The sequence below is a fragment of the Drosophila navojoa genome, chromosome 5 (genome assembly GCF_054131105.1).
Source record: "Drosophila navojoa isolate 15081-1374.11 chromosome 5, UAZ_NAV_1.0, whole genome shotgun sequence".
Classification (NCBI taxonomy): domain Eukaryota; kingdom Metazoa; phylum Arthropoda; class Insecta; order Diptera; family Drosophilidae; genus Drosophila; species Drosophila navojoa.
This window is the reverse complement of record NC_142893.1, coordinates 26,375,128-26,399,236: the sequence shown is the minus strand read 5'-3', so window position 1 is coordinate 26,399,236 and position 24,109 is coordinate 26,375,128. Positions and strand designations below refer to the sequence as shown.

At 38.2% G+C, this 24,109-nt stretch overlaps 3 protein-coding genes across 4 annotated transcripts in view; 2 read left to right on the top strand and 1 right to left on the bottom strand.

Moving 5' to 3' along the window:
* RhoGEF2 (Rho guanine nucleotide exchange factor 2) overlaps positions 1-16,773 on the bottom strand; it is a 42,099-nt gene extending 25,326 nt beyond the window's left edge. Inside the window, exons 1-9 of one of the 2 annotated variants that reach the window (XM_089261061.1) lie at positions 15,379-15,565; positions 14,060-14,780; positions 13,918-14,010; positions 13,785-13,842; positions 11,321-11,457; positions 11,088-11,261; positions 5,973-6,057; positions 320-1,124; positions 71-257 (exon numbers count right to left, since the gene is read on the bottom strand). In XM_089261061.1, coding sequence (XP_089117187.1) covers positions 71-257; positions 320-1,124; positions 5,973-6,057; positions 11,088-11,261; positions 11,321-11,457; positions 13,785-13,842; positions 13,918-14,010; positions 14,060-14,780; positions 15,379-15,404 — 2,286 coding nt within the window. In that variant the 5' untranslated portion in view covers positions 15,405-15,565. Of the gene's footprint in view, positions 1-70; positions 258-319; positions 1,125-5,972; positions 6,058-11,087; positions 11,262-11,320; positions 11,458-13,784; positions 14,011-14,059; positions 14,781-15,378; positions 15,566-16,689 lie in introns of those variants that run through there. The other variant, XR_016196943.1, reaches the window with a different exon arrangement.
* On the top strand, positions 11,723-12,525 carry LOC149091268 (MICOS complex subunit MIC13 homolog QIL1). The gene has a single exon (XM_089261125.1). The coding sequence runs from the start codon at positions 11,803-11,805 to the stop codon at positions 12,142-12,144; it is 342 nt and encodes a 113-aa protein (XP_089117251.1). The 5' UTR covers positions 11,723-11,802; the 3' UTR covers positions 12,145-12,525.
* Positions 12,654-13,905, top strand: LOC149091267 (uncharacterized). Its single transcript, XM_089261119.1, has 2 exons — positions 12,654-13,548; positions 13,609-13,905. The coding sequence occupies exons 1-2, from the start codon at positions 12,815-12,817 to the stop codon at positions 13,664-13,666; spliced, it is 792 nt and encodes a 263-aa protein (XP_089117245.1). The 5' UTR covers positions 12,654-12,814; the 3' UTR covers positions 13,667-13,905.
* Positions 16,774-24,109: the final 7,336 nt, after the last annotated feature.

Here is a 24,109-nt window from a genome sequence, read left to right as displayed (position 1 = left end):
ATTGACTTCAATTATATCAAATATAACTGGTCGAACGTGACAGTATTTTTCTGAGTTCAAATTAACAAACCTTTCTATTTTTACCCATTAATCGTGATTTAAAACTTTTTTCACGACTAACAAAATGATGAACACGATCCGCTATAGTGCTTGGATGCGAGCGTGTTGTAAATATGCGATGTATAACCGTGGAAAGAGCAGAACACAAGGCTAATTTTCGAGAATCTTCTTGAGGCAAATCCTTTTCAAACTCTTCACTATAGTTGGGTAAATTACACCTTGGATTAATCAAAATAATAGAGTAATATTTCATGCTTACATTAACAATTGAAGATTAGGCATAAGATATTTATCAATAATTTGTTCCTTCTGTTTGTCGGCCTTTGCTTCAGCGAGCTTATCATCGGTAGGTCCATATATTGTACCTAGACCAGCTGTACGCTTTTGCTGAAATTCTCGCAACTGTTCGCTAATAAGGTCCTTGGCGCGTTTTCGACTACGTAAGAACACAGTACTCAGTATTTCCACTTTGTCAAATTCCGATTGTAACACATTGTCCACTTCTCTAGCTAAAGACTCATCTTGCCGATACCATGAAAGCGGTGCACGTGGTACAAGAAAGGTTGAATGTATTTCATATGCCCATTTTCGCATGTCTTTGGAAGTACCTTCCTTATAAAGTTCAGTAATTAAGTAAAAAAGAAGTGGCGCTGGTTCGGAGTTTGATAAAACATAGTTAAGGAAAACAGCTAGAAAAACTACATTTTCTGGCTCAAGCAGCCGTGTTAAGTTATTGAATGGACCATTCTCATCAATAAATGGTTCTTCTTGATCGGACGAATTTTCATCTTCCATTGAAATAATTTTTTTTTGAGTGTCAGATGATTGGGCTGCATGTAAACGGCTAGAATGAAGAGCCGAAGATGAAGTTGCCCCTGCCATAGGAGTAAAGTGATGCGATTCTATACATATTCCTGCTCCTCCACTACAGTTTTCATTGGGCTCTTCTGGTACAGACATGTGTGAATTGGTTAAGTAAGGCGGCGGTGGAGTACCTGGTGGTGTTATCTCATTATCTTTTTCCACAATTTCCCAAGAACCAGAGATGGTTTTTGCCAATCGATCTGTCAGATATAAGCAAAATAAAGAATTATTGTGCTTTTAAGCTTTCAGGTAATTAAATCAGGGACCACAAATAAGAGTTATGAATTTGAAAAAAATTGAGGCTCAAAATAAGCCCCAAAAAGAGAGGGGAAAACACATACAAGTTTATTTTTACGGGAAATCAAAACAAAGGATAAACTTTTGTTAGCAATTTTTAGTAATATCATTTTTAATTGTTATAAATAATTTTTATCATACAAATAAAAAATCAGTATTTCAGATCAATTTTTATATAAATATCACATCATAACTTTATATATATATATACATATATATATATACATATACATATACAGTCATTATCAGATTTATACCTCACTTATAAATGCAATCAAACGAATTGGCTGGAAGTTTTTCGCTAATGACGTATACCTCAAAATCTTGAAAAATCAGTAGTTTAATATTTCAATTATTAATGACAAACTTTTAGAGGCTTTGCCATTCATTTAAAATTTGGGTTTTAAGATATCCAACTGTCTCAAATTGGCCGTCTTGCAAGAATACCCCAGACATTTTTTATCAGGACAACAAGCTGCACAGTTAAGGACACCAAGATGACATTCCTCTAAATACTCCTTTGTACTTCTGCTCACATGGATTCTGGCATTATCCCGTTGGAAAACCATGGATCTCTCACAAAATTCTGTTAAATATGGAATGAGACTACTATCAAGAGTATGAATATACTTTTCACTCTTCATTCGGCTCGTTCCAAGATACCAAATGAACAAAATCTACCCCAAATCAAGCTAGGATCCTTTCTCAAATTATGCTTATAAGAATTAAATCCATTTGGACCATCCAAGTTAAACTGCTTCCCATCAAAAAATACGACCTGTTAGGGTAAAAATCAATATGTATCAATATGTAAGCCGAAAGACGATGATTCAAACGCGCGTATGTCAGATCCGTCACTACTACAGTCACGACTACTTTTCAAGTTTCGTGAAATACTCGAAATAGACTCTCCTGACTCCAAAAGGGAAAAAATACGGCGCTTTTCCTAATCAGATAATTGTTTTCCAAGCGGCATCTATTAAAAAATATGTAAATTTACTTACCTATAATGTCTGTAAATCCAAGTCTACTCTGTACTTAACAAACTTGCTACTGTGGTTCTTTCTTAGTTTTCTATGAATAAAACACAAATTGCGGTAGCCGCAAGGTGGGTTATAATTATGATAAGCACTGTACATATAAATTTAATTATTAAGCAAGTAACGTGAGGGGGAGACAGATACAAAATAAGCACAAGTAAGAACCTTGCAGTCAGGCGATAACGACTGCGGAATACTCATTCACATCACATAAGCAATTTAGTAGCCAAGTTTAGCTCTAATACTGTGAAAGCTACTAAAAACTTAATTATCCAAATTTGAAGCTTCTAGCTCTTATACTTTAGGAGATATAAACTTTTGCAGTTTGCCATGCCCCCTATGGGAGGATATATTTCCACCAAAAATGTTTGGTCTTGGGAGGTCAGCCCGAGCCTATATAGCAAATTTGAGGTCTCTAGCATCAATAGTATCCAAAATATAGCAGAATTTCCAAAATCACTATATCTCATAACATTAGCTCACGTGCAAAATTTTAACGTCCTATCCGATTTGCCACGCCCCAAAGGGCGTATATATATCCAACATAGCACGTGATCTTGGGTGGTCGATGCCGATCTACATTCCAAGTTTCAGCTTTCTAGCATTTTCCGATTTGCCACGCTTCTAGTGGTTAACACTTTATGAATCGGAGAGATACACGAGTATTCGTTCCAAATTTCAAGTCCCTAACTTCAATAGAGCCGAAATGAACTGCGTTCATACGGACAGACGGACGGACAGCAAGACGGACACTGCACAAAACCAATATACACATTTCACTTTCGTGAATGAGTATAATAATCACTGTATATATAGTTATATGTTTATATATATACACTATATGTATTATTGTCATATTTTCCGGTACCCAAGGATATAACACTTCATATACGTTTTATATTTATTTAGTTTTAATAACATCATTTTTGCACAGTCTGCAACTAGGTTGGACATAAAATCTGTCTTACAAGCCTAAGAGCCGGAAATGCCCTTTCCACCGAAACCTGAACTACCTTGACAATACGGTACAAACGTGGACATGTGAACTTTTTTTTTTCCAAATAGCACATAATGTCCACATTTAAGTGTATAGGCTTTGACGAATATCCGTAAATCTCGGCTATGGTCATTTATCGAACTCTTTAAAATCAGACGGAACAGCACTCCATTGATGCAACGCCCAGCTACAGCCGGACGAGGTCGAGTGGAGGACGCCAACCACGTCTTATTCGAATGTGGACGCTTCCTAGAGGAGAGGCCTTGTCTGGAAGAAGCATTGGGCTGCTTCATTAGAGCAGACAACATGGTCAACGTGATGTTGGAATCGGAGACATCTTGGAAACTTATAAGCACCTTCGCGACCACAATCATGATGGAGCTTCGCAGAATCGAGCGAAGTTGATCTGTCCCAAGCTAAGGGAGTGCAAAGCGCTTGCGAAACTCATATTGTAAAAGTTGTTAATAAACGAATATAAACAAAAATAACAAGTAAGAAGACTCTAGTCGAGACTGCTCGACTAGGAGATACTCTGAACTCTCCAAGCTGATATTCTTATCATTCTGCACTACTTTTATGCGCGCACACATACATACACATGCATCCACCCTCACGCGCCTGTGCTCTGCTGACTGCGCAGTAAGCAGCGACTGCGCTTGGGCTGCGTTGCAGTGTGGGCAATAGTATGAGAATTTATTTGATGAATAACTTTTTTTGTAGACATGCAATCTTAATGAAATTTTCAGAGCGTAATCATATGGTCAAAATGTGTGTACATTCCAAAGGACAAGTCTCTAGTACTTTAAATACGTTTTTTACAAATTGGGGGCGAAGGGGGCGTGGTATCCAAAATCTGTTGATTACAAAATGTTTGTATTCATCATATGTATATACACAGTAAATATGAAGTCTCCACGTCTAATAGTACTCCGATGAGGCTCAAAAAACAAAATCAATTTTTCGATTATTCTCGATAAAAAAAGTTATCGGATGAGTTATCGTGCATACACGAGTATGCACACAAAATTTCAGCTCTCTAGCTCTCATATCTTCTGAGATCTCGGCGTTCATACGGACAGACGGACGGACGGACGGACAGGGCTATATCAACTCAGCTCGTCGTGCTGATCAAGAATATATATACTTTATGGGGTCTGCGATGATTCCTTCTGCCTGTTACATACTTTTTCACAAAAACATTATACCCTGATTTCCCATTTTCAATGGGTTCAGGGTATAAAAATAAGTAAGAAAGCTCTAGTCGAGACTGCTCGACTACGAGATCCCCTGAACCCTACAAGCAACTGATATTTCAATAATAATTCTGACACACACACGCATACAACCAAACACATGCACACACATACACATACAAACAAACACACACACTCACATATACAGGCGATTGCGCTTGGGTTGCGCCTCATTGTTGATTAATTTCATTTCTAGACGTACGATCATAATGAAACTTTCAGAACGTAATTATAATGTTTAAATGTATGTGTATACCGAAGCACAAGTCTCTAGTATTTGATATACGAATTTTACAAACATGAGGGTGAGGGGGTGAATATAGCGGTAAGTTTTAACAAAATCCGAAAATGTATAAAATGCGTCTTAATATATATTTAAAGTTTGGACACTCTAGCTTTAAAGATATGGGACTCGATATGCGCGCGCTATAGACGGTTAATTTGAAAAAAATTGAAGTCTCTAGCTCTTATATCTTCTGAGATCGACGCGTTCATACATACGGACAGACGGACGGACGGACGAACAGGGCCAAATCGACTGAGCTCATCGGCCTGACCATGACCAGGGTATAAAAAGAAAACTTGACGAACCTGACAAAATGCAATTGACTTAAAAATAGATAAATATTATGCCTCACGCTTTAATTCAAACTTGTTGATCTTAGACTTTTGGCAGGAGGCAAACGAGCGAGTATTCTTCTTTTGTCGAAAAATTTTAAATGAAACTCTTGATATGCTCATGTAATATTTCTGTAAAAAATATTGTATTTCTTAAGAATTAAATTGTTGGTATTCTTAAGAAAAACAAAATTGTAATTTTTGAGAGTTGAATTTTTTGTAATTGTTTCGGGCGAGCGGGTTGGGTGCGGGTATGCAATTTTTTTTTGCTTTCGGATTTAGATAAAATTTTGAACTTTTGACCGTAGGCGGATCGGGCACATCTATATGTACAAACACATGTACATATTTTCATATATATTATATATCAAATGAAAGTTACTAATGCGCAGATCATATATATATATGTATATAAAATTTAAAATAAGAGCTATGACTTGATTTTTATATAAAAATTGATCTGTAATAAATATTTTTTGTTTGTATCATATAATGATTAAAAATAATTTTTTTTCATTATTCAAATTAAAATTCTTATTTTTTAATTTTTCGCTATAAAAATTAAAATTTGTGTGTGTACATTTTTGAATAGAGTTATTCTCATTTAAATGTTACAATAGAAACTGTATTTTAAAATCCATTTAATGTCCATAAGAGGATATCTAAGAATTGCAATTGAAACTAGTCGAGCTGATGTCGTAAATTACAATTACCACATTTATTGTCTGAATATGAAAGTAAGGTTTACATAAAAATATGTATTAATAAATGTTTATACGACTTATATACATTTTCCGATTTCACTAGTCCATTTATTCAGATTAGTCATATTAAAAATCTTACCTGGGTGTCTTGGATGAATGTTGTCCGGTGAAGATCCGACGCGTCGATGTTTCATTTGATTTAGCGGGGGCGTTTGACCTAAGACCTAGTAATTATTATAGAAGTATTTTCATTTAAGTTTTAAGCAAAAAAGATTGACCCAGCCGGACATTCTCGACCGCATAGCACTTATTCACGGTTGGCCGTTCTCCGTTTATGTCTAATAATGTTTAATATTTTATGTATTATTTGGGATATGGTCCTTAAAGCTGTTAATTATTGAGCTAAGTCTTAAAATAAAACTAAAACAAATTAGAAAGCTCCAGTCGAGACTGCTCGTCTACGAAATTCTCTGAACCGTTCTACGAATTGATATTTCAATACTTCTTCGCGTCTTTCTGCCTACACAAAAAAACATACACATACATACATACATACAGATAGGCATGCACGCATAAACACGCATGGACTGTTACAGTTTGGATTACTATGGGAAATTAATTTTTTTGAAACTTGTAGATCGTGACCATAAGATTAAAATGCATGCCAATGCACAAGTCTCTAGTATTTGAAAGACGCCTTTCACAAACATAGGGGTGAGGGTTGGATACAGGAGTGGTGGTTAGGTTACAAAGAATATGAAAATTATATACAATACATATAATTCTAAATTTGAAATTTGTAGACTAGCTCTAAAAAAAAAAAAAATAAAATTAAATTAAAATGTAAGACTGCTTTAATCGGGAGATACCAACTGCCCCATACTCATTCAGGGTTAAGTTATAACTTTCTTCCTATTTATTCCAGAATGGCTTATTTGAAATTAGTTTCTAGCTGCAACTACAAAATGTCTATAGTAACACAGGGCTCCACAATCGTGCAAATTACAAGGTATTTTCACATATTATGCTCTTTTCTAAGATTTGCTACGCTCGCTTTTTGAAATACCTACAGTGGCTCACGCCTTATTTCGTGCAGCAGAATAGTAAAACTTTGAAACCGTATTCCCGCTAAACCAGTAAAGATATCAAAAAAATTTAAATGAGGTCTTATTTATTGGTTATTCATTATGTATTAACACTTTCAATTATTTTTCTATTATAATTAATAAGATTTAAAACTAAAGAAAACTAAAAAAAAAAAAAAAAACAGCCCTTTTCCATGTCACAGCTTAATTCGTGCACTTCACTTTCAATGACTTTATTGTCCAAAAACTCAACTCATTTTTGTTTAATCGCCTCTTTGAATCGTGATTCCATCGAGTTTACTCATTTTCGGGTGATTCCGCTGGAGATTTTTGGCCAATCCTCCAACACGGCCGTTTTGAGGTCATTTTCATTGAATATTGACCATTTCCGAATGGCCACGCCCAATTTTGCCCACAAATTTTCTAAAACGTTTAGTTATAATCACTGGGCCAGCGGATTTACCACATTTGGAGTGTTCCAGATCAGCCAGGACCAGTCGATACCCGGTTTATTGTTTTGGTCATTTGCCTGATGCAATCGGGATCGGCCTTCTAGACCCAGTTTTTGTGCATTTTGGAGCAAATTTTAATTCAAAAAGGATAGGTACATGTTATTGTTCATATTACCATCAATGAAAGCTAAGTATCCAACTCCCAAACCCGACTTGCAGGCCCAACCATGCAACAGCCACTGCCATAGCTCATATTTGATTTTAGGTGCTGATCTTGGAGTTTTTGGACAATAAAGTCATTGAAAGTGAAGTGCACGAATTAAGCTGTGACATGGAAAAGGGCTGTTTTTTTTTTTTAGTTTTCTTTAGTTTTAAATCTTATTAATTATAATAGAAAAATAATTGAAAGTGTTAATACATAATGAATAACCAATAAATAAGACCTCATTTAAATTTTTTTGATATCTTTACTGGTTTAGCGGGAATACGGTTTCAAAGTTCTACTATGCTGCTGAACGAAATAAGGTGTGAGCCACTGTACCTACCAAATCCTAACATTTTATAAGATAAGAGGATGACTATTGATACAGAGTCGCTCAGCTGAATGCGGTATAAAAACAGCGAATTTTATGATAATTGTTAAAACTTTCAATCAAATTGCAAGAAATATTTTGCACGATTTATTCTGAATAACCGGTAAATTCTTTTGAGTTTTGGTAGAAAACATATTCTGATTGCTTTCGATGGCCCGTACATGAAAGTAAGAGCCCTTTAGTCGAGACTGCTCGTCTGGGAGATATCCCGAATCCTGCGAAGATATGATATTCGAATCATTCTGCACTTCTTTTATACACACATACAAAAACACACATATTCACACGCACGCGCTCAAGAATGTATATTACTTATGAGGTTTGCCACATTTTTAATGGGTTCAGGGTATAAAACTTCCAATTCTTTAGGTCTCATATATTCAGAGATCAATGCGTCGATATATACGGATGGATGAACAGTTCCGACTCAGTGAATATATATACTTTATTGGATCTGACACGCCTCCTTCTGCCCGTCACATACTTTTAACAAAATCACTATACACGAGTCGGGCGCTACCGACTGCGGAATACTCATTCACATCCAATCAGCAATATATTGACTAAGTGGGCGGAAGCTTTTTGGTCTTGGGTGGTCAGCCCGAGCATATGAATGTACCAAATGAGGTCTCTAGCATCAATAGTGTCCAAAATATACCATAATCATCTATCATATAGAATAATAACATTAGCTTACATGCAAAATTTCAGCATTCTAGCTGTAAAACTCTTGGAGATACAGTTTTATCCGATTTGCCACGCCCCTAATGGCCATAAATATATCCGCCAGAGCCCGTGATCTTGGGTGGTCGACGCGGATCTATATTCAAAATTCAGCTTTCTTCAACTAATATGGCATATCGGAAAATGGATTTACCACGCTCTAGATCAGATCGGGAAATTTGAACACTTTATATGTCGGAGATATACACGAGTATGTGTTCAAAATTTCAAGTCTCTAGCTTCAATAGCGGCGAAAAAATTGCGTTCATGCGGAACAAACGGACCGACGGACAGACATTGCTCTGGATGAGTTTAAGGGATCTTGAACTTATTAAGTTTCTATTATTCATATACAACAGATACATATTTTGTCATATCGACTGTAGTTTGCGCTCATACCACTTGTTATTCTTAAAAAAAAATGAAAATAATAATATATAATATATATTATATATAATATTGCGAAATAAAATATTTATACTTAAATATATTAGATTTTATTTCTACTGTTTAATACTTATAGTTTTTAAGTTTTTCTTAGGCGAAAAAACCAATGTTTTTTTATGTTAGAGTTTGTACTATGAAGTGCAGATATGCTATTAAAAATTTAAAAGCAGACATGATTTGTACCAATGTAAGCGTTAGAAAATGATTAAGCAAAATAAATCCTGTTCCTGTTCAAGCAATCATTAACAAAGAAATGATAATATTCAATTATGATCAGGGGCATAAATATAATAATAAAAAAAAAAAAACTATTAAGGATACAATGAAATTACAATAAGATAATAGTAGCGTAATACTTATGGATATGATCTCCAAGTACTTACTGCAGTCGACAGACAGCCGGGTGGCTGTTGTTGGGTTTGTTGTAATTTTTGAACAATGTTTGGGCGTTGCGATAGTGGAAAAGCAACCTTTATATTGTCGCCTTGAACTGCAGTACAGGTTGAAACCAGTGGATAATTGTAGCCAGCACTTAAAGAATTTGGCTGTGCAAGGCTCTGACAGCTACCACGATTAATCTCTTCCGTCAGCATTCCCGGCTGCCGTGGAGGCAATGGAGGTGGACAAGAGTCAACTTCAAGTGTTTTACTAGTACCCACATCTTCTGTTGCCGTAGGCCTACTAGAAGTTTCCATTTGCAAAAACATTTGTGTAGTCATTTTTGGATCCGATAAAGCTTTAGCCTTAATTTTAGATCGCTTTGACTTTGTAGTGTTGTTATTGTTATTAAATAAAAGACCACTGACATCATTATTAATGGCTATTAGCTTCGGTGATGTTCGTTGCGGACTGCCAGAACGGTCCGAATCAGAAATTGGAGAAAACTGGTGGATACTGTTTTGATTAGCCAAATCTAAAGCAAGTTGCCTTGTTGGATTTCTTTGTGGTAGAGGCGGTGGTATGTCTTCCTCAATCAAACTCTTAGATATTGTAAAAACATTTTTACTTTTTGATCCCGCACTTAGTTTCAAAGTTTCCTTAGACCTTTGCTGTTGCTGATTAACGCATTGCTGTTGCAAATTTCGCTGAGTATTCTGTTGAGGGCTTAGCATATTTGCTTTTATGTGGTGGTAAAGTGACTGCGACATTGGATTAAAAGCTTCTTGACCTCTTGGCTGAGGTAATACGTCCGTTGTATTGTTTAGTGTTGAGGTTAGCAATTCTTTGTCAGTTTTATTCTTTCGCGTACCCAAAGACAGGGACGAAAGTGAACGTGGCAGTAGCGATAGGAATGCGGGTGAAGTGTGTTGAGTTGCTTGCGACTGTTGGGTGCTAACCTGTTGCTGATGATGATTGTTGTTGTGAAGATTGTGATGAGGAGTAGCGACAGACAAATTTTGAATTGGATTGTGCATTAGTATATCAGTATTTTTCTCGCCTGCTTGACACTTAATATTTGGCGTATCCTGAAGTTAATGATTTGAAGTTGTTAATATATTCAGACATTTTTTTATAAGTATTTTTTATACAAGAAATGCATGTTTATATAAATGTACACATATACATAAAGCCGTGCCAGTGAATATGCATAAATGATCGATTCGTATTACAAGACAAATTAAATTAAATTTTGTTTTTAGATTTATTACGAAATTACAGAAAAATGGCTATTGCATATTATAACAGCTTTTACAACACATATTTAAGTTTTCAGATTCGCGATAAAAATAAACAATTGTATACACGTAAATACTATAGAATGTTCCGCACTATTGAAAACTTGTATCTTACGTAAAGTATTTGTTATTTATGTTACTATACAAGTATTTTTTATACCAGACGAATGACGAAAATACGTAACAATATAATATATAGATAATACGTATATGACTAATTATGCATATATGTACACTAATAGGAACAAGTGCTTTAAAAACAAGATATATTGACTCACCTCTGCTCCCACTTGGCGTAATTGTTCGCGCAGTTTTCGTATGTTTGCCTCCGACAGTTTATAGCTGGGATTATTTGTGTCGCCTTTAAGACGATCTAAATTTAATTTTTCTTGTTCTAACATCTTTTGTAATGTTTGAATCTTATATGTTTCCATTTCCCGTCGCTTTATGCTCTGCAATCAATTAAAATTCAATATTCGAATTTTATGATTCATATCGTCTAATTACGTACGTCAACAGGCTGTGGACCTGTGATGGAGGCAGTGCGATCCCGTCCTGATAGTATTGGTGTAGTTGGAACGACACCCACAGAGCTGGGCCTAGAAGACTTTTGACTGCGTTTTACAGCCAGTTCAACGATTGTAGAAGCTTTAAAACAAAAAATTTTAAGAGTTGGTGATTAAAGAATTAGATTAAAAGACTTTCTCATTTCATGTTTTATTTTCACAATGAATCTTTTAAATTCCTCAATATTTAAATAGCACATATCAATATCAATAAATTCGACAATAATTCCTGTAATTCTGTAAATTTTGATAATAGTAATGAAGTGATATGCAATTGAAAGACTGAACGCCAAATATTACTTTTAGGCTTTTTTAAAAAGTGAGAAGTAGGCCAAACAAATTTTTCCAAAAGGAATATAGTTTTTATTGGGAAAACTATTTAAAATTTGTTGTTTGCAATTAAAAATATTTGGCAATATACGCAATTATGATGATCATTATAAAATTGGCTCTTGTTGCTGGCACAGTTTGGTTAACCAAAGAAATAGGTGTTTGGGATAATCCTGATACTACAGCTGCAATATATAAGGATATTAAATGTCAACTAAGTCCTTACGTTGATGACTTGAAGGAAAAGTACTGCTATAATTATTGTAAGACAAGCGAGACGAACACAATGTTATGGCGTGAATCATTTGTCGAAGCCTGGAATGCCAGTATTAAAAAAGGATTTCTAGTAGTCAACAGATTTCCAAAATACTGTCATCGGTTTACAGATGACGTAAATAAGACAATCAATCAGTTATTCAACGGAATTTCACGCGAGTAGGCGATTCTAAAACTGGCAAATCTAAAATAAATTAAAAGTTGTCTTTTTCATAATACATCTGAAAATTAAACTAACTTGTTCAAATATATGTCTATTATGACATATAGATTTCTGAGACGTTTGGGATTTCTCACAGGAGTTTTCCTCTATACCACGCATATTGGAGATTTAGCGGTGTCGGAAGTGACATATTAGTATTAGCTAAACCTATAACAGGAAGTTCACAAAAAATATCAAATAGCTCAGCTTATGATAACTGCTTTGTTGCTCAACGACAATATAATAACGCAAATAAACGAAGTATTTACTTTCGTTATCGCATACCCGACTGGTCGACTCAATTTGCCACACATACAAAAAACATACTGACAGAAAATATACCTGAAAGAATCGCCAATCGATTAACGGAAAGTCAGTCTTGGCTGTTCCCTGAGCCTAGTAATAAAGTTCATAATATTGCTGTTAAACGAAACCTTGCCGTATATGCATCGGTCAACATCATATCGAATCAGCCTCTGAAGATCAAGGATGACATTACCTGTCGCAAACGTGAATTTGCTTAGGTGGCTGAATATGTATTCTGTCAAAATATAAATTATATACACATATCAGGTCAATCATCTTTGGCTTTAAAAAAAATTTTTTTTTTTTCAAAATATTCTCACATAAAATGATTTTAGATTTAGCATTGCGCACGGGAATCGTTGTTGCCGTAATTATGGCTACAAAACGCTATAATATTTGGGATTCATCGGATGAAACGCAAGAGGTTTATCATTCTACAATCAGGTGGATCAGTCCGTATGGTAAACAAACTTGTGATTACCTAAACATACAATTACCAGCACTACCTCCTCAAAGAGAAAAATCCTATCTTGGTGTTTACTATTATAATCAAACAGTTAAGACGTTGGTCGAATTACTCAACATGCTTCCTACATACATATATGCTATCTTAGAACGAATACCTAGCGTGGCAAGCGATGTAGGAAACCTTATTCGAGAACAATACCATAAGTATCAAAAAGAAAGTGAGAAAAATAAAGCATTAGAAAAAGATAAGAATGAGCGAAAAATTCGAATTGACGAAAGGGCGCTTGTGCAGACTATTGAACCATACCCAGATGTGGACTCTAAATGTCAAAAAAAAAAACATACGGATCCTAAAGATACACCCATTACCTCGTCTATTAAAAAGACTTGTCCGAGAAATAAGCCTACAGATCCCGCTACTACTTATAGAGAACAAACTTGCCCTAAAACTTCAGTTGTTCCCCCTTGTGATCAACAAAAACAAAACAGCTTCAACGTATTGGATAAAAACTGCAAATGTCCCAAATGCACAATCAGAGAATCAACTAGCTGGTCGGATAATAAGCCCAAGTGCCCAAACCGTAACTCCACGTAAGTGTTCCTCGAAATGAATGTATTAAATAAACCACATAATTGCCAGGCTTATTGCAGCATACCAACCGAACAAAACGAGGTCAAACGAGAGGTTTCCAAAAAAACAGAACCCTAATGAATGATTCATTGACATGAAAAGAACTTGCATAACCCTAGCGCAGTGCAGGGATAAGAGTCCAACAAGAGAGTCGCCCTAACTTCCAGGAAAAATTATAATCAAGCTATATACAAACCTTTGATATAGCTAACAACAGTCGGGTGTTTCTCTTGTCGCACTTCTTGCCCATTTACCTAAAAGATAAAATAACAGAAATATTTCAAAATTTTGTAAGAAAATTCATTTTATGGAATAGTTCGAGTACAAGCCTTTAAAATCATATCTCCGGCCACTAAACCAGCAATTTGTGCAGCTCCACCAGGCTTGACACTTTCCACAAAAACGGGATTGTCGCCAGACACCTAAAATAATATAATGTTAATATAGTATAAAAAAAATTACTTTACTTACTTTCATTCCATAGCCATTGTCATCTTTTCGAACAGTCAGAGTTAAATACTGAAAATTTTTGGGTGAAGCTGGGCTTGGAGTGGGTGGTTTCTGCACTTGAGTGATTGCAGATGATTGTATCTGGGAGCGCGAACCCGATGTACAGGGATAATCTTGGGCAGTTCCCAAATTAGTGCCACTGTCACTCTCAGTTACAAGGGCACAAGTATCCGTTAGATTGCTGTCGCTGTTGGAAGATCCTTTGCAGTCAAGATCAGGAATCACATGTGTAGTCACTGTAGGTGTTGCACTTGCAACACCTTTTTTTTCTACCCCATTCATAAGTTTCACCTTAATTTTATTCGCCTTTTGATAACTGGTTGGCAATGGGGGCGTTTGTGGTGGAACACTATTATTGTTGTTATTGATACCACTAATACTGCTCGCTAAATTGCTTAAGCTGCTCGCCAGAGACGGAGATCGTGGTATTTTAGATTTATTCGCAGATTTCTGTTTCTGTTTGTTCTTTGAATTTTTTACAGATTTTTGCTTTGGCGGTGGAAGTTCTGGTGGTGAGTCCTCAGCTGTTCCTCCAGCAGCGGCAACAGTGCTTGGGCCAGGGTTGTCGTCAATACTGCTATTGTGTGACTGCGATGTTGACTGTAGCAGCTGATCGTTCGATTCTTTGGGTAGATCTTGCACCTCATCGTAATCATGGTCGTCAGTACCAAAATCAATCAACCTTGAAAATTAATTGGGATAGTGTTAACGCAAATCACTTGCAATATACTCTCTGCATCGAGTATACTTCTATCTATATTTGGATAAAATAATCGTTCAGTTTCATCAAACATTTCAATTCATAAATACGGTTCGTCTGATTGCTGATTATCTCTCATCGAACAATTCACTAACAAACCTCATCGCAGTCAAGTACTTATACTACTGTTAAGCCGAAAACAACACTCAATCGATATTTTTTGATGGTTGTTTTAGTAAGGCTAGTAGTCGCAGTTTTAGTTGTGTTGAATAGGCATAGGCAGACCTAACAATCAAATAAATCATGACGTAACAAGTGCCATTGCCAAAGCCACGAGATCAACTCACCAAACAAAATGACCACTGTTTGACCTTTTTAATTGAGCATAAATTAAAATAGCCATAAAATAGATACGATTTAATTTCTGTACTTGTTTGTTGCGAAAAATTAGTTCTAATACATATAAGCTTAAATAAAAAAAAAATCAATAATTAATAACTATTTATTGGAATATTGATTTATCAAAATTATTCTTGCTTTAAATACAATATTAGGCTGGTAAAAAAAAAAAGACGCTTACCTTTTCTTGATTGATGGGTCATCCATAGATAGTTTTATTTCTGAAATTTGCAAATAATGCAGCGTATTGTGATATATACTTGTATGACGCAAAGAGTCCGTTTTTGTAAAAGTATATTATTGTTTATTTTATAATTTCCAATAATAACATCATAGGTGTCTCGGAATCATAAAAGGCACTGAGGGCGCTTAAACACATTGAATATCCGAACGTAAATAAAAATTAGGTATTAAAATTTAGATTATAATAATGAATTAGATATTACAATGTTAACTATTTTACATATATTTTTACAATTCTTTACAAGTTTCTTTCAAACATCGAATTCAATTATATATTTTCTAATATATACGCGCACTCTAGTCAGAATCACTCAAAAATATAAATATAAAAAAAAAAAAAAACATACTCTATACGCAAAAAAAATATGTTATATTCGCATTTTAAACAGCAACAAAAAAAAAAAAAAAAAAAAAAAAAGTAATTGCTGCACTGACGAAGACCAAATATATTTACGTAGACAATGTATTTTAATATCGCTCAAAAGTAAGTCATTGTAATGGAACATTCATAAAAATACGTAAAAGATACCCTATCCCTTTCATTATTATTTTTTATTTATATATTTATATATATATATATATAAATTTAATTTATATATAAAAGAAAAAAAAAATATATATATATATATCGCAAGAGTATAAATTTTGAACTAGAATTTTTTTCGAGCCTTAAGTAAAATAGATACAACAATCTTCGATCTGTATATTTAATACGCTCTAGCATCCAACAAGTGGCTTTGGCAGCCATATTGTTTTGCTCCGTGGTGTTGCTAAATCCAGAGGTGCGGGTGTAACGAATATTTTAATCCGGGATAACAAATCAACAAATTATTATTGACAACACATGTAATAAACCGTGGGAGCCCAATAAAATCTTTCCAACCATTTATTAACTGTATTCATACTTTTGCAAACAACAATATACGATAAGTTTAAGTGATATTCATTTTGCATTAGTATACACATATACGCATATTGTCACAAATACAAGCAAAAAAAGCCCGACACGAACGCACCTCTGGTTGGATCATCACACTCGCCAAGTAAATATGTATACACATATACAGATTTAACTCATATGCTAGCTTATATACACTCACACACACACTCGTCTGTTGCCTCTTTTACAGGGCTCGGCTAACTACCTAGCGCACTGCGCATCATTATTTCACACGTTGAGAAATAGTAGAACAGCTATCTATGTTCTAATAAAGTCAAAAATTTATACAAATATTTTGTTTAAAATTACGTTTTTAATATTGTAATTAAACGAGTGCTGAAATTCGTTTCTCCTTTTGTCACACAAACTATACGCAATAAATGCTAAATTGATTCTATGTTATACTCAGAATGGACACTGTTAATAAAGGTGTCGATATATCGATAAATCTAATATATCGCAACCGATTTCGATAGCCATTTCTAATTACAATTCGTATGTAAAGATTTTGTATATGGGCACATTGATTGCTTTAAATCCATATATCTATAGAATCTTGGGTCACGGATAGAATGGGCGCTCTGGTAATCACTATTAATAGAGCAGTCCATACCGTTGTGTCCGTTCGTCTTATAAAACAAAAATTTTCCAAACAGAATAGGATATTTCTTAAATGAAAACAATTTCGAATTTTTTCTATTGTGGATATCGAATCAAAATTTTTAAAAACTTCGTCCATGCAAATATGGACATACACACATACATATGTACATACATAAATTCACTGACCAAACAACACAGGTTTGGTACATGTAGAATAGACTTGTTCAACGCCGAAAAAAAGTGTGTAAGAGACTGTTTCACTTCATGTCTCGGCTCAGTCTCTAGCAGTGTTGCCAACTTTAGTTGAGCAAAAAAAGCTGTTTTTAGTGGGAAGATGCTTAAAAAAGGCCGAAAATTTGTTTTAAAAAATCGGACAAAAAAAACTGATGTTATTATACCCTGAACCCCTTGAAAATGGGAAACCAGGTTATAATGGTTTTGTTAAAAGTATGTAACAGCACTGACCAGAAAACACATAGATGAGACATGAAGAACAAATTTTTCTACAGCTCGAAACTGTTAAGTTGGTCGACCACTATACTTCGTATTTGCTCGGCTCGGTCGCAGTGAAAATACTGCACGACAAAAACTGCGCTGTGGGCGCTCATTCGAAATGGTCCCAATTCCGTATGAAGCACAGCTGTGAGCCTTTTTATACTCTCTCTCTCTCAGTCCCTCTCTCTCGCTCTCTATGGTCGCTGAAATCCTCACTCTCAGCCGCGCACAAAAATTGAAATTTTTGTTCGCGACGATCCCAGCTCTTTCCTTTTAAGTGAAGGGTATACCGAAATTTGTAAAGCGTTTGCCACGTTCATACAAAATGCTAGCTTTTTCATGATAATTTCTAAAAAGGGTATGCATGCGTTGATGCTCATAATGAAAATGTTTCCGCAATGAGCATGCACACACACACTCTCCCTCGCTACATGTACTATGAGCATTGGTATGCCTGTGTGCCTCTTGCAGCCTGTAGCAATTTTAAGTCCCCAGCATTTGCATTTGGTTGATCTTGTGAAGTGCTCACATACATATATACATATGTATGTATGTATATATATACATTTGATTGTGTGTACGAATAGGATCTGAATCGAACAATTATGGGATATCACTTGTAGAAGTATTTGTAAGCCTATGTGCTTTTACATGTGCGTGTGTGTATGTGCCTGTGTGTATGCATGGGACGTGAACATTGGCTGCCTACCTCAACTAAGAATTGTCTGAATGACTTTGGTTATATGTATGTATTTATGTAAGTAGCTGATTAACTAAAGTGACAAGTGCAAGAGCTTCGCACACAGGCATACCAATGCTCATAGTACATGTAGCAAGCGAGAGTGTGTGTGTGTGCATACTCATCGCGGAAACATTTTCATTATGAGCATCAACGCTTTCATACCCTTTTTAGAAATTATCATGAAAAAGCTAGAATTTTGTATGAACGTGGCAAACGCTTTACAAATTTCGGTATACCCTTCACTCAAAAGGAAAGAGCTGGGATCGTCGCGAACAAAAATATAAATTTTTGTTCGCGGCTAAGAGTGAAGATTTCAGAGACCATAGAGAGCGAGAGAGAGGGACTGAGAGAAAGAGAGTAGGACTAATGGCACATAGCTGTGCTTCATACGGAATCGGGGCCATTTCGATTGAGTGCTCACAGCGCACTGTTTGTGTCGTGCAGCATTTACACTGCTTGAACCTCCAGCGACCGAGCCGAGCAAATACGAAGTATAGTGGTACGTCAATTTAACAGTGTCGAGCTGTAGAAAAATTTTTTCTACATGTCTAGTCTATGTGTTCTCTGGTCAGTGGCTTAACTTAAATTACATTTACATTTCACTAAAGTTAACAAGTAAGAAGGCTCTAGTCGAGACTGCTCGAGTAAGAGATACGCTGAACCCTCCAATCTGATATTCTTATCATTCTGTACTTCTCTTAGCACATATGCATACATACACATGCACGTATAAAAACGAGCTCAGCTAACTGCGCAGTAAGCAGCGACTGCGCTTGTGTTTCGCTGCAGTGTGGGCAATATTAGGAGAAATTTTTAGTTGAATTTCTAGACGTACAATTTTAATGAAACCTTCAGAACGTAATCATAATCTTCAAATGTATGTACATTCCAAAGCACAAGTCTCTGGTATTTGAAATGGTATTTACAAATTGGAAGGGAAGGGGGCGTGGTATCCAAAATCTGTAAATTACAAAATGTTTGTATTCATCATATGTATATACACAGTTAATCCGCAGCTTTCAGGTCTAAAAATGTTCAAATGAGGCTGAAAAAACAAAATCAATTTTCGATTATTCTCGATAAAAAAGTTATCGGATGATTTATCGAAAAAATAAAGCAAACTTGGACTGTTGTAGTGTGTCGGTTTTAAAAATTATATATTTTTTTGAACGGGTCGCGCAAGATGGCGTATATTCACAAGTAAGGAAAACTTCAAAGTAAAAGTGGAAAATCAGTAGATGGCGGAGTTCCAAGTACCGGGCTATGTGGGGGAGGAGCATGCCTGTTAATGGGATCTGGCATTAACATACTCCCCTCTTGCAAGGATTGCAAACGCGGAAGTTGGATTTCACGAGCAGGAACCCGAAAAGATGACGTGAGGATACACGTCAGCTCCCAGCACCACGAACACCGAACTTGGTTGAGCAGAATAGCTGTCGGCGAGCATGATCCCAGCCGGACTGGCTGCACGCTCGATCGGCCGAATTGGCGCCCTGAGGAGTGCTTCGTGAGAGATGTTTTAGCGCGGATGAACGCCGTGCAGACCTCTTCCGGACTCACGCTAGTGACGGAGAGACCCATGGTCCTTGCCAATGACGCCTGGATCCGAGTGGTAGGGCTGCACGGATCAATCAGCGCCTTAACATCGAAGTCCTTGGTTTCCATCTGCAACGTGATGATCGCCGTCGGAAGGATGCTGACGGCCTTGTACTGCATCACCGTGCTCAGCGGCGGCGTGGTCTCCCTCGTGGACCTGGATACTGCCCGATGTCATCGTCCTTTGCGGGATCCCTTTTGTTGCGTAGATGTCCCAGCGAGGGCGGATGAGGAGGGCCCGCTGACAGGGGCTGCAGCGGGATGACGTCGCTGTCGGCGACGAGCTCCAGGCAGGTGCAACAGGGTGTGATGGCTTTGGCCACACGTCTTGCACCCTGCCTTGCTGTGGCAGGATTGCCCGGAGATGCGCCAGACAATTAGCGCAGTATTTATTGATTAATACTGCACGAAGACGTTTTTCAGCCGGAAGGCCCAGGAAACGCTTGCACTTTCACAGAGCGTGGACCCCTCTACACACGCGGCATCGGAAAGAATTGATGCCGAGTGTCTCCACGAAATGAGTGGCTGATGGCATAGCTGAAAAGGAAAGATGTGCCGGGCGTGAGTGATGGAAATCGATGCACATACAGGGTTAGTTGGACAGCACATGGTTATTGCCCTCCGTTGGTAGGATAACCAACTTATGGACGGGTTTACGGATGATGCCCCGGGAAGTGAGAACGTCCGCCACTCGGACCTTCCCATCATCTTTTGGGTGGGTGAGGTGGACACGGCCAAGTCGCCATTCGTTGATGGCGACGTTGTCGTCCTTGACAACGACTATGTCACCGGCCTTCAAGTCGCGTTGGGCGCACTACCATTTATTACGTTTATGCAGCTCCTTAAGGTACTCTTCCTTCCAACGGAACCAAAATTGTTGGTGAAGAGCCTTAAGTCGCTGCCAGCGATTTAGAATAGACATCGCGTCTTCCGTAATTCTTCCGTAAGTAATTGAGAGAAGAGGCCCACCGACTAGGAAATGACCCGGAGTAAGGGCTAGTAGGCCGGTGGAATCCTCGGACATGGGTGCTAGGGGTCTTGAGTTGAGACAGGCTTCTATTCTCGCCAAGAGGGTCGAAAGCTCTTCGAAAGTGTAGTTCTTCACATCGAAGGGGCCTGCAAAGTCGACGCCTACGAATTTGAAGGGCCTGGAGAAGGTTGTCCGTTCAGCTGGCAGGTCGCTCATCATTTGCGTTTGGAGACGATTGCGATAAACTACGCAGGACTTGCATGAGTTTATGACAGATTTGATGAGGACCTTCAGTTTGGGGATCCAGAATTGTGAACGGATGAGTCGCATAGTTAGCTGGTTTCCACCATGCAAGGATATGCGATGGGTAAAGTGGACCAAAAGCCTTGCAAAGGAGCAGCCATATGGTACGATGATTGGATGTCGTTCATCGTAGGTTAAGGAGGCGGAAGCTCTTCTACGTCCGCATGCTCTCAAGACTCCCTCCTTATACAGAAAAGGATTGAGGTTGCGGATTGAACTAGAGACCGGAAGTTGTTGCTTATGTCGCAGACAGTTGATCTCTTTGGAGTATTTCGTCTGTTGGCTCAAAATGATGAGACGGGTTTGAACTTTATTCAATTCGTTAGCGCTGAGCTCTGATGGCGAAGGCACGGGAGTTTTCTTGCATCGATTAAAAAATCGGAAGATCCATGCAGTCAGGCTAAGGCGATGGTCGAGTCGGTCTAGTAAAAAGACTGAAAACTGGTTGCCGGGAGCAGTACGGAACATAGGTCATTTAGAAGAACAGCGCCACAGAGCTTCAAACGGGGTATTGAAAGTGATTTGATCGGAGCGACTCTTGTTTTGGCCGAGAGCAGATTGACAAAGATCTGATTGCCATATTCAACACGCAGATAGACAGCCGCTCCGTAAGCACGCTCAGACGCGTCCCAAAATCCGTGATATTGGATAGTGGCTTGAGGTTGGAAATGTACCCACCGAGGCACACGAATCTCCCGTGGAGAAACTCTTGCCATTGGGTGAGGAGATCATCCGACAGAGGTTGGTCCCATTCTAAACCTCTTATCCAAAGCGCTTGCATGAGGATTTTGGCACGAATGACAAAGGGTGGCAGCCACCCGGCAGGGTCGAACAACTTGGCGATCTGTGACAGAACCGCCCTTTTTGTGTAGGACTCCCGGAGAGGAATATCAGGTAGCGAGAATAAGAAACTATCGGCTTGCGTTTGCCAACGTAGGCCTAGAGTCTTTGCTGTGCTGGTACCTTAGGCTCTAAGAAGTCCTCACAAAGCCGGTGACTCTTTGGGATAGCCTTCAGACAATCCATGGAGTTGGATGTCCACTTCCTTAAAGGAAACCCCGCACTCTCCAGAGCTTCTATGAGTTCTGCGATAGTTGCGGTCACGTTTTCCTTGGAGTGCTCCTGCAATCGGAGATGACCTTGCTGGCGAGAGGCAAACGGGATCTTACGTCACTTGCGAGCTGTTTGAGAACTCTCAGCGCCAGGAAGGGAGCACAGTTTACTCCTAAAGTGACGGTGCTTAGCTCGAAGTCACCGATGTTGCCGTCTGGCTTGCGGAAAAGGATCCTTTGGAATGGAGTGTGTTTAGGATCAACACGAATTTGGCGATACATCTTTATGATATCGGCATTGAACACGTTTCTATAGTATAGCCATTGGAGGCTTTGCATCGTGAGGTCGGACTGAAGGACCGGGCCGGGATGAAGAATATCATTCAAGCTCTTACCATTGGAAGATGGGCACGAAGTATTGAACACCACCCTCACTTTGGTGGTGGTGCTGTCGGGCTTGAAGACAGCATGGTGAGGCAAATAAAATTTACTAATTGCAGGATTGCAATGTGTAGATACTGGCTTCATATGACCCAAGTCGAGATACTCTTGCAGGATAGCTTCGTATTCGGCCTTGAGTGTCGGGTTCTTTGACAATCTACTCTTGAGAAACTGCCCAAGCGCGATGTATCGCGAATGACCTAAGTCAGGATGGTCCGGATTTTTGAACGGAAGAGTCGCGACGTAAGAGCCAGACTTGTCTGTCCGTGTGGTTCCTCGCACGCAGAGTCTGGCTCACTGGCTACCTTGGGGGGATTCTCCACCTCCCGAAATTTGGAGATGAGGTGGTCGAGTTTTTCTTCGTTGAGAAAGGTAACTCTAGTTGTGAATGCTGAAACCAACTCTTGAGGCTTCTTTGTGACTGGACCCGTGAGAATCTAGCCTAGGAGAACGTCAATTTGAGCGCTCTTGAAGAAGAGTGGATCGGCTAATGGGATGTCGGGGTGATTGTCTAAGAGCTGTTGCGGAATGTGGTACGATGGCAGATTGCCGGAGAGTCTTGGGATGACCAGGGCTGAGGCCTGAATGCGGAGTCTCGTTTTCGTCGGAGTGCCGATATGGGAGTCACAAAGCTTTTTCGACTGTGCTGCCACAGAATGACCTAGACCGGACACCTGTTTTGCGCGGGTCGAAAAGGTAACTTCATTAAGCGGAACAAACGTTCGGAAATAAACGTCGCCTCAGACTCCGAATCAATTAGAGCCCTGTGACCCCCAAGTGACACACGCCAATTACGGCCGTACCGAGCAGGACCCCTTGAGTATTGGCCGTGAAATATGACTGGACCAAATGTTGTAGTGTGGGCTCCAGATAAATGAAAAAGGGTATGTAGTAGGTTTTAAAAATTCTATTTTATTTGAACGGGTCGCGCAAGATGGCGTATATTCACAAGTAAGGAAAACTTCAAAGTAAAAGTGGAAAATCAGTAGATGGCGGAGGGCCAAGTACCGAGGGTAGGCGGTTATGCTATTAACATCATATGTTAATAGCATAACCGGGCTATGTGGGGGAGGAGCAATCCTGTTAATGGGGTCTAGCATTAACACGTACTGCATATGGTATACACGTATGCATGCCAAGCTTCAGCTTTCTAGCTTTTGTTATGAGTTATGAAGACAGGCACCTTAATATAGTATAGTAAAGCTGCAAGTGTGTGTGTGCATGCTCGTCGCGAAAGCATATTTTTTGTGCGCATCAAAAATGTCCTACCCTTCCCAAAAATAATCAATACAACTATTAGCGTTTTTTGGCATAAGCGTGGCAAACGTTTTTAAGATTTCGGTATACCGTTCACTCAAAAGGAACAAGCTGGGATCTTCGCGATGATTTGAGAGCCCATCGAGAGAGAGAGAGAGAGAGGAAGAGAAACAGTCTGAGAGACAGTAGGTGAAAAAACGCGAAGCCATAGAGCAAGAACATTTCGTTTGCGTGCTTGGAGCGCACTGATTTCCTCGTGCTATCTTTCAT

Excerpts from the sequence above, each read along its gene's own strand:
- LOC149091268 (XM_089261125.1), top strand. The coding sequence starts at position 11,803 with ATGATGATCATTATAAAATTGGCTCTTGTTGCTGGCACAGTTTGGTTA.
- LOC149091267 (XM_089261119.1), top strand. The coding sequence starts at position 12,815 with ATGATTTTAGATTTAGCATTGCGCACGGGAATCGTTGTTGCCGTAATT. Across the intron at positions 13,549-13,608 it reads TGCCCAAACCGTAACTCCAC|CATACCAACCGAACAAAACG; the intron begins GTAAGTGTTCCT and ends GGCTTATTGCAG.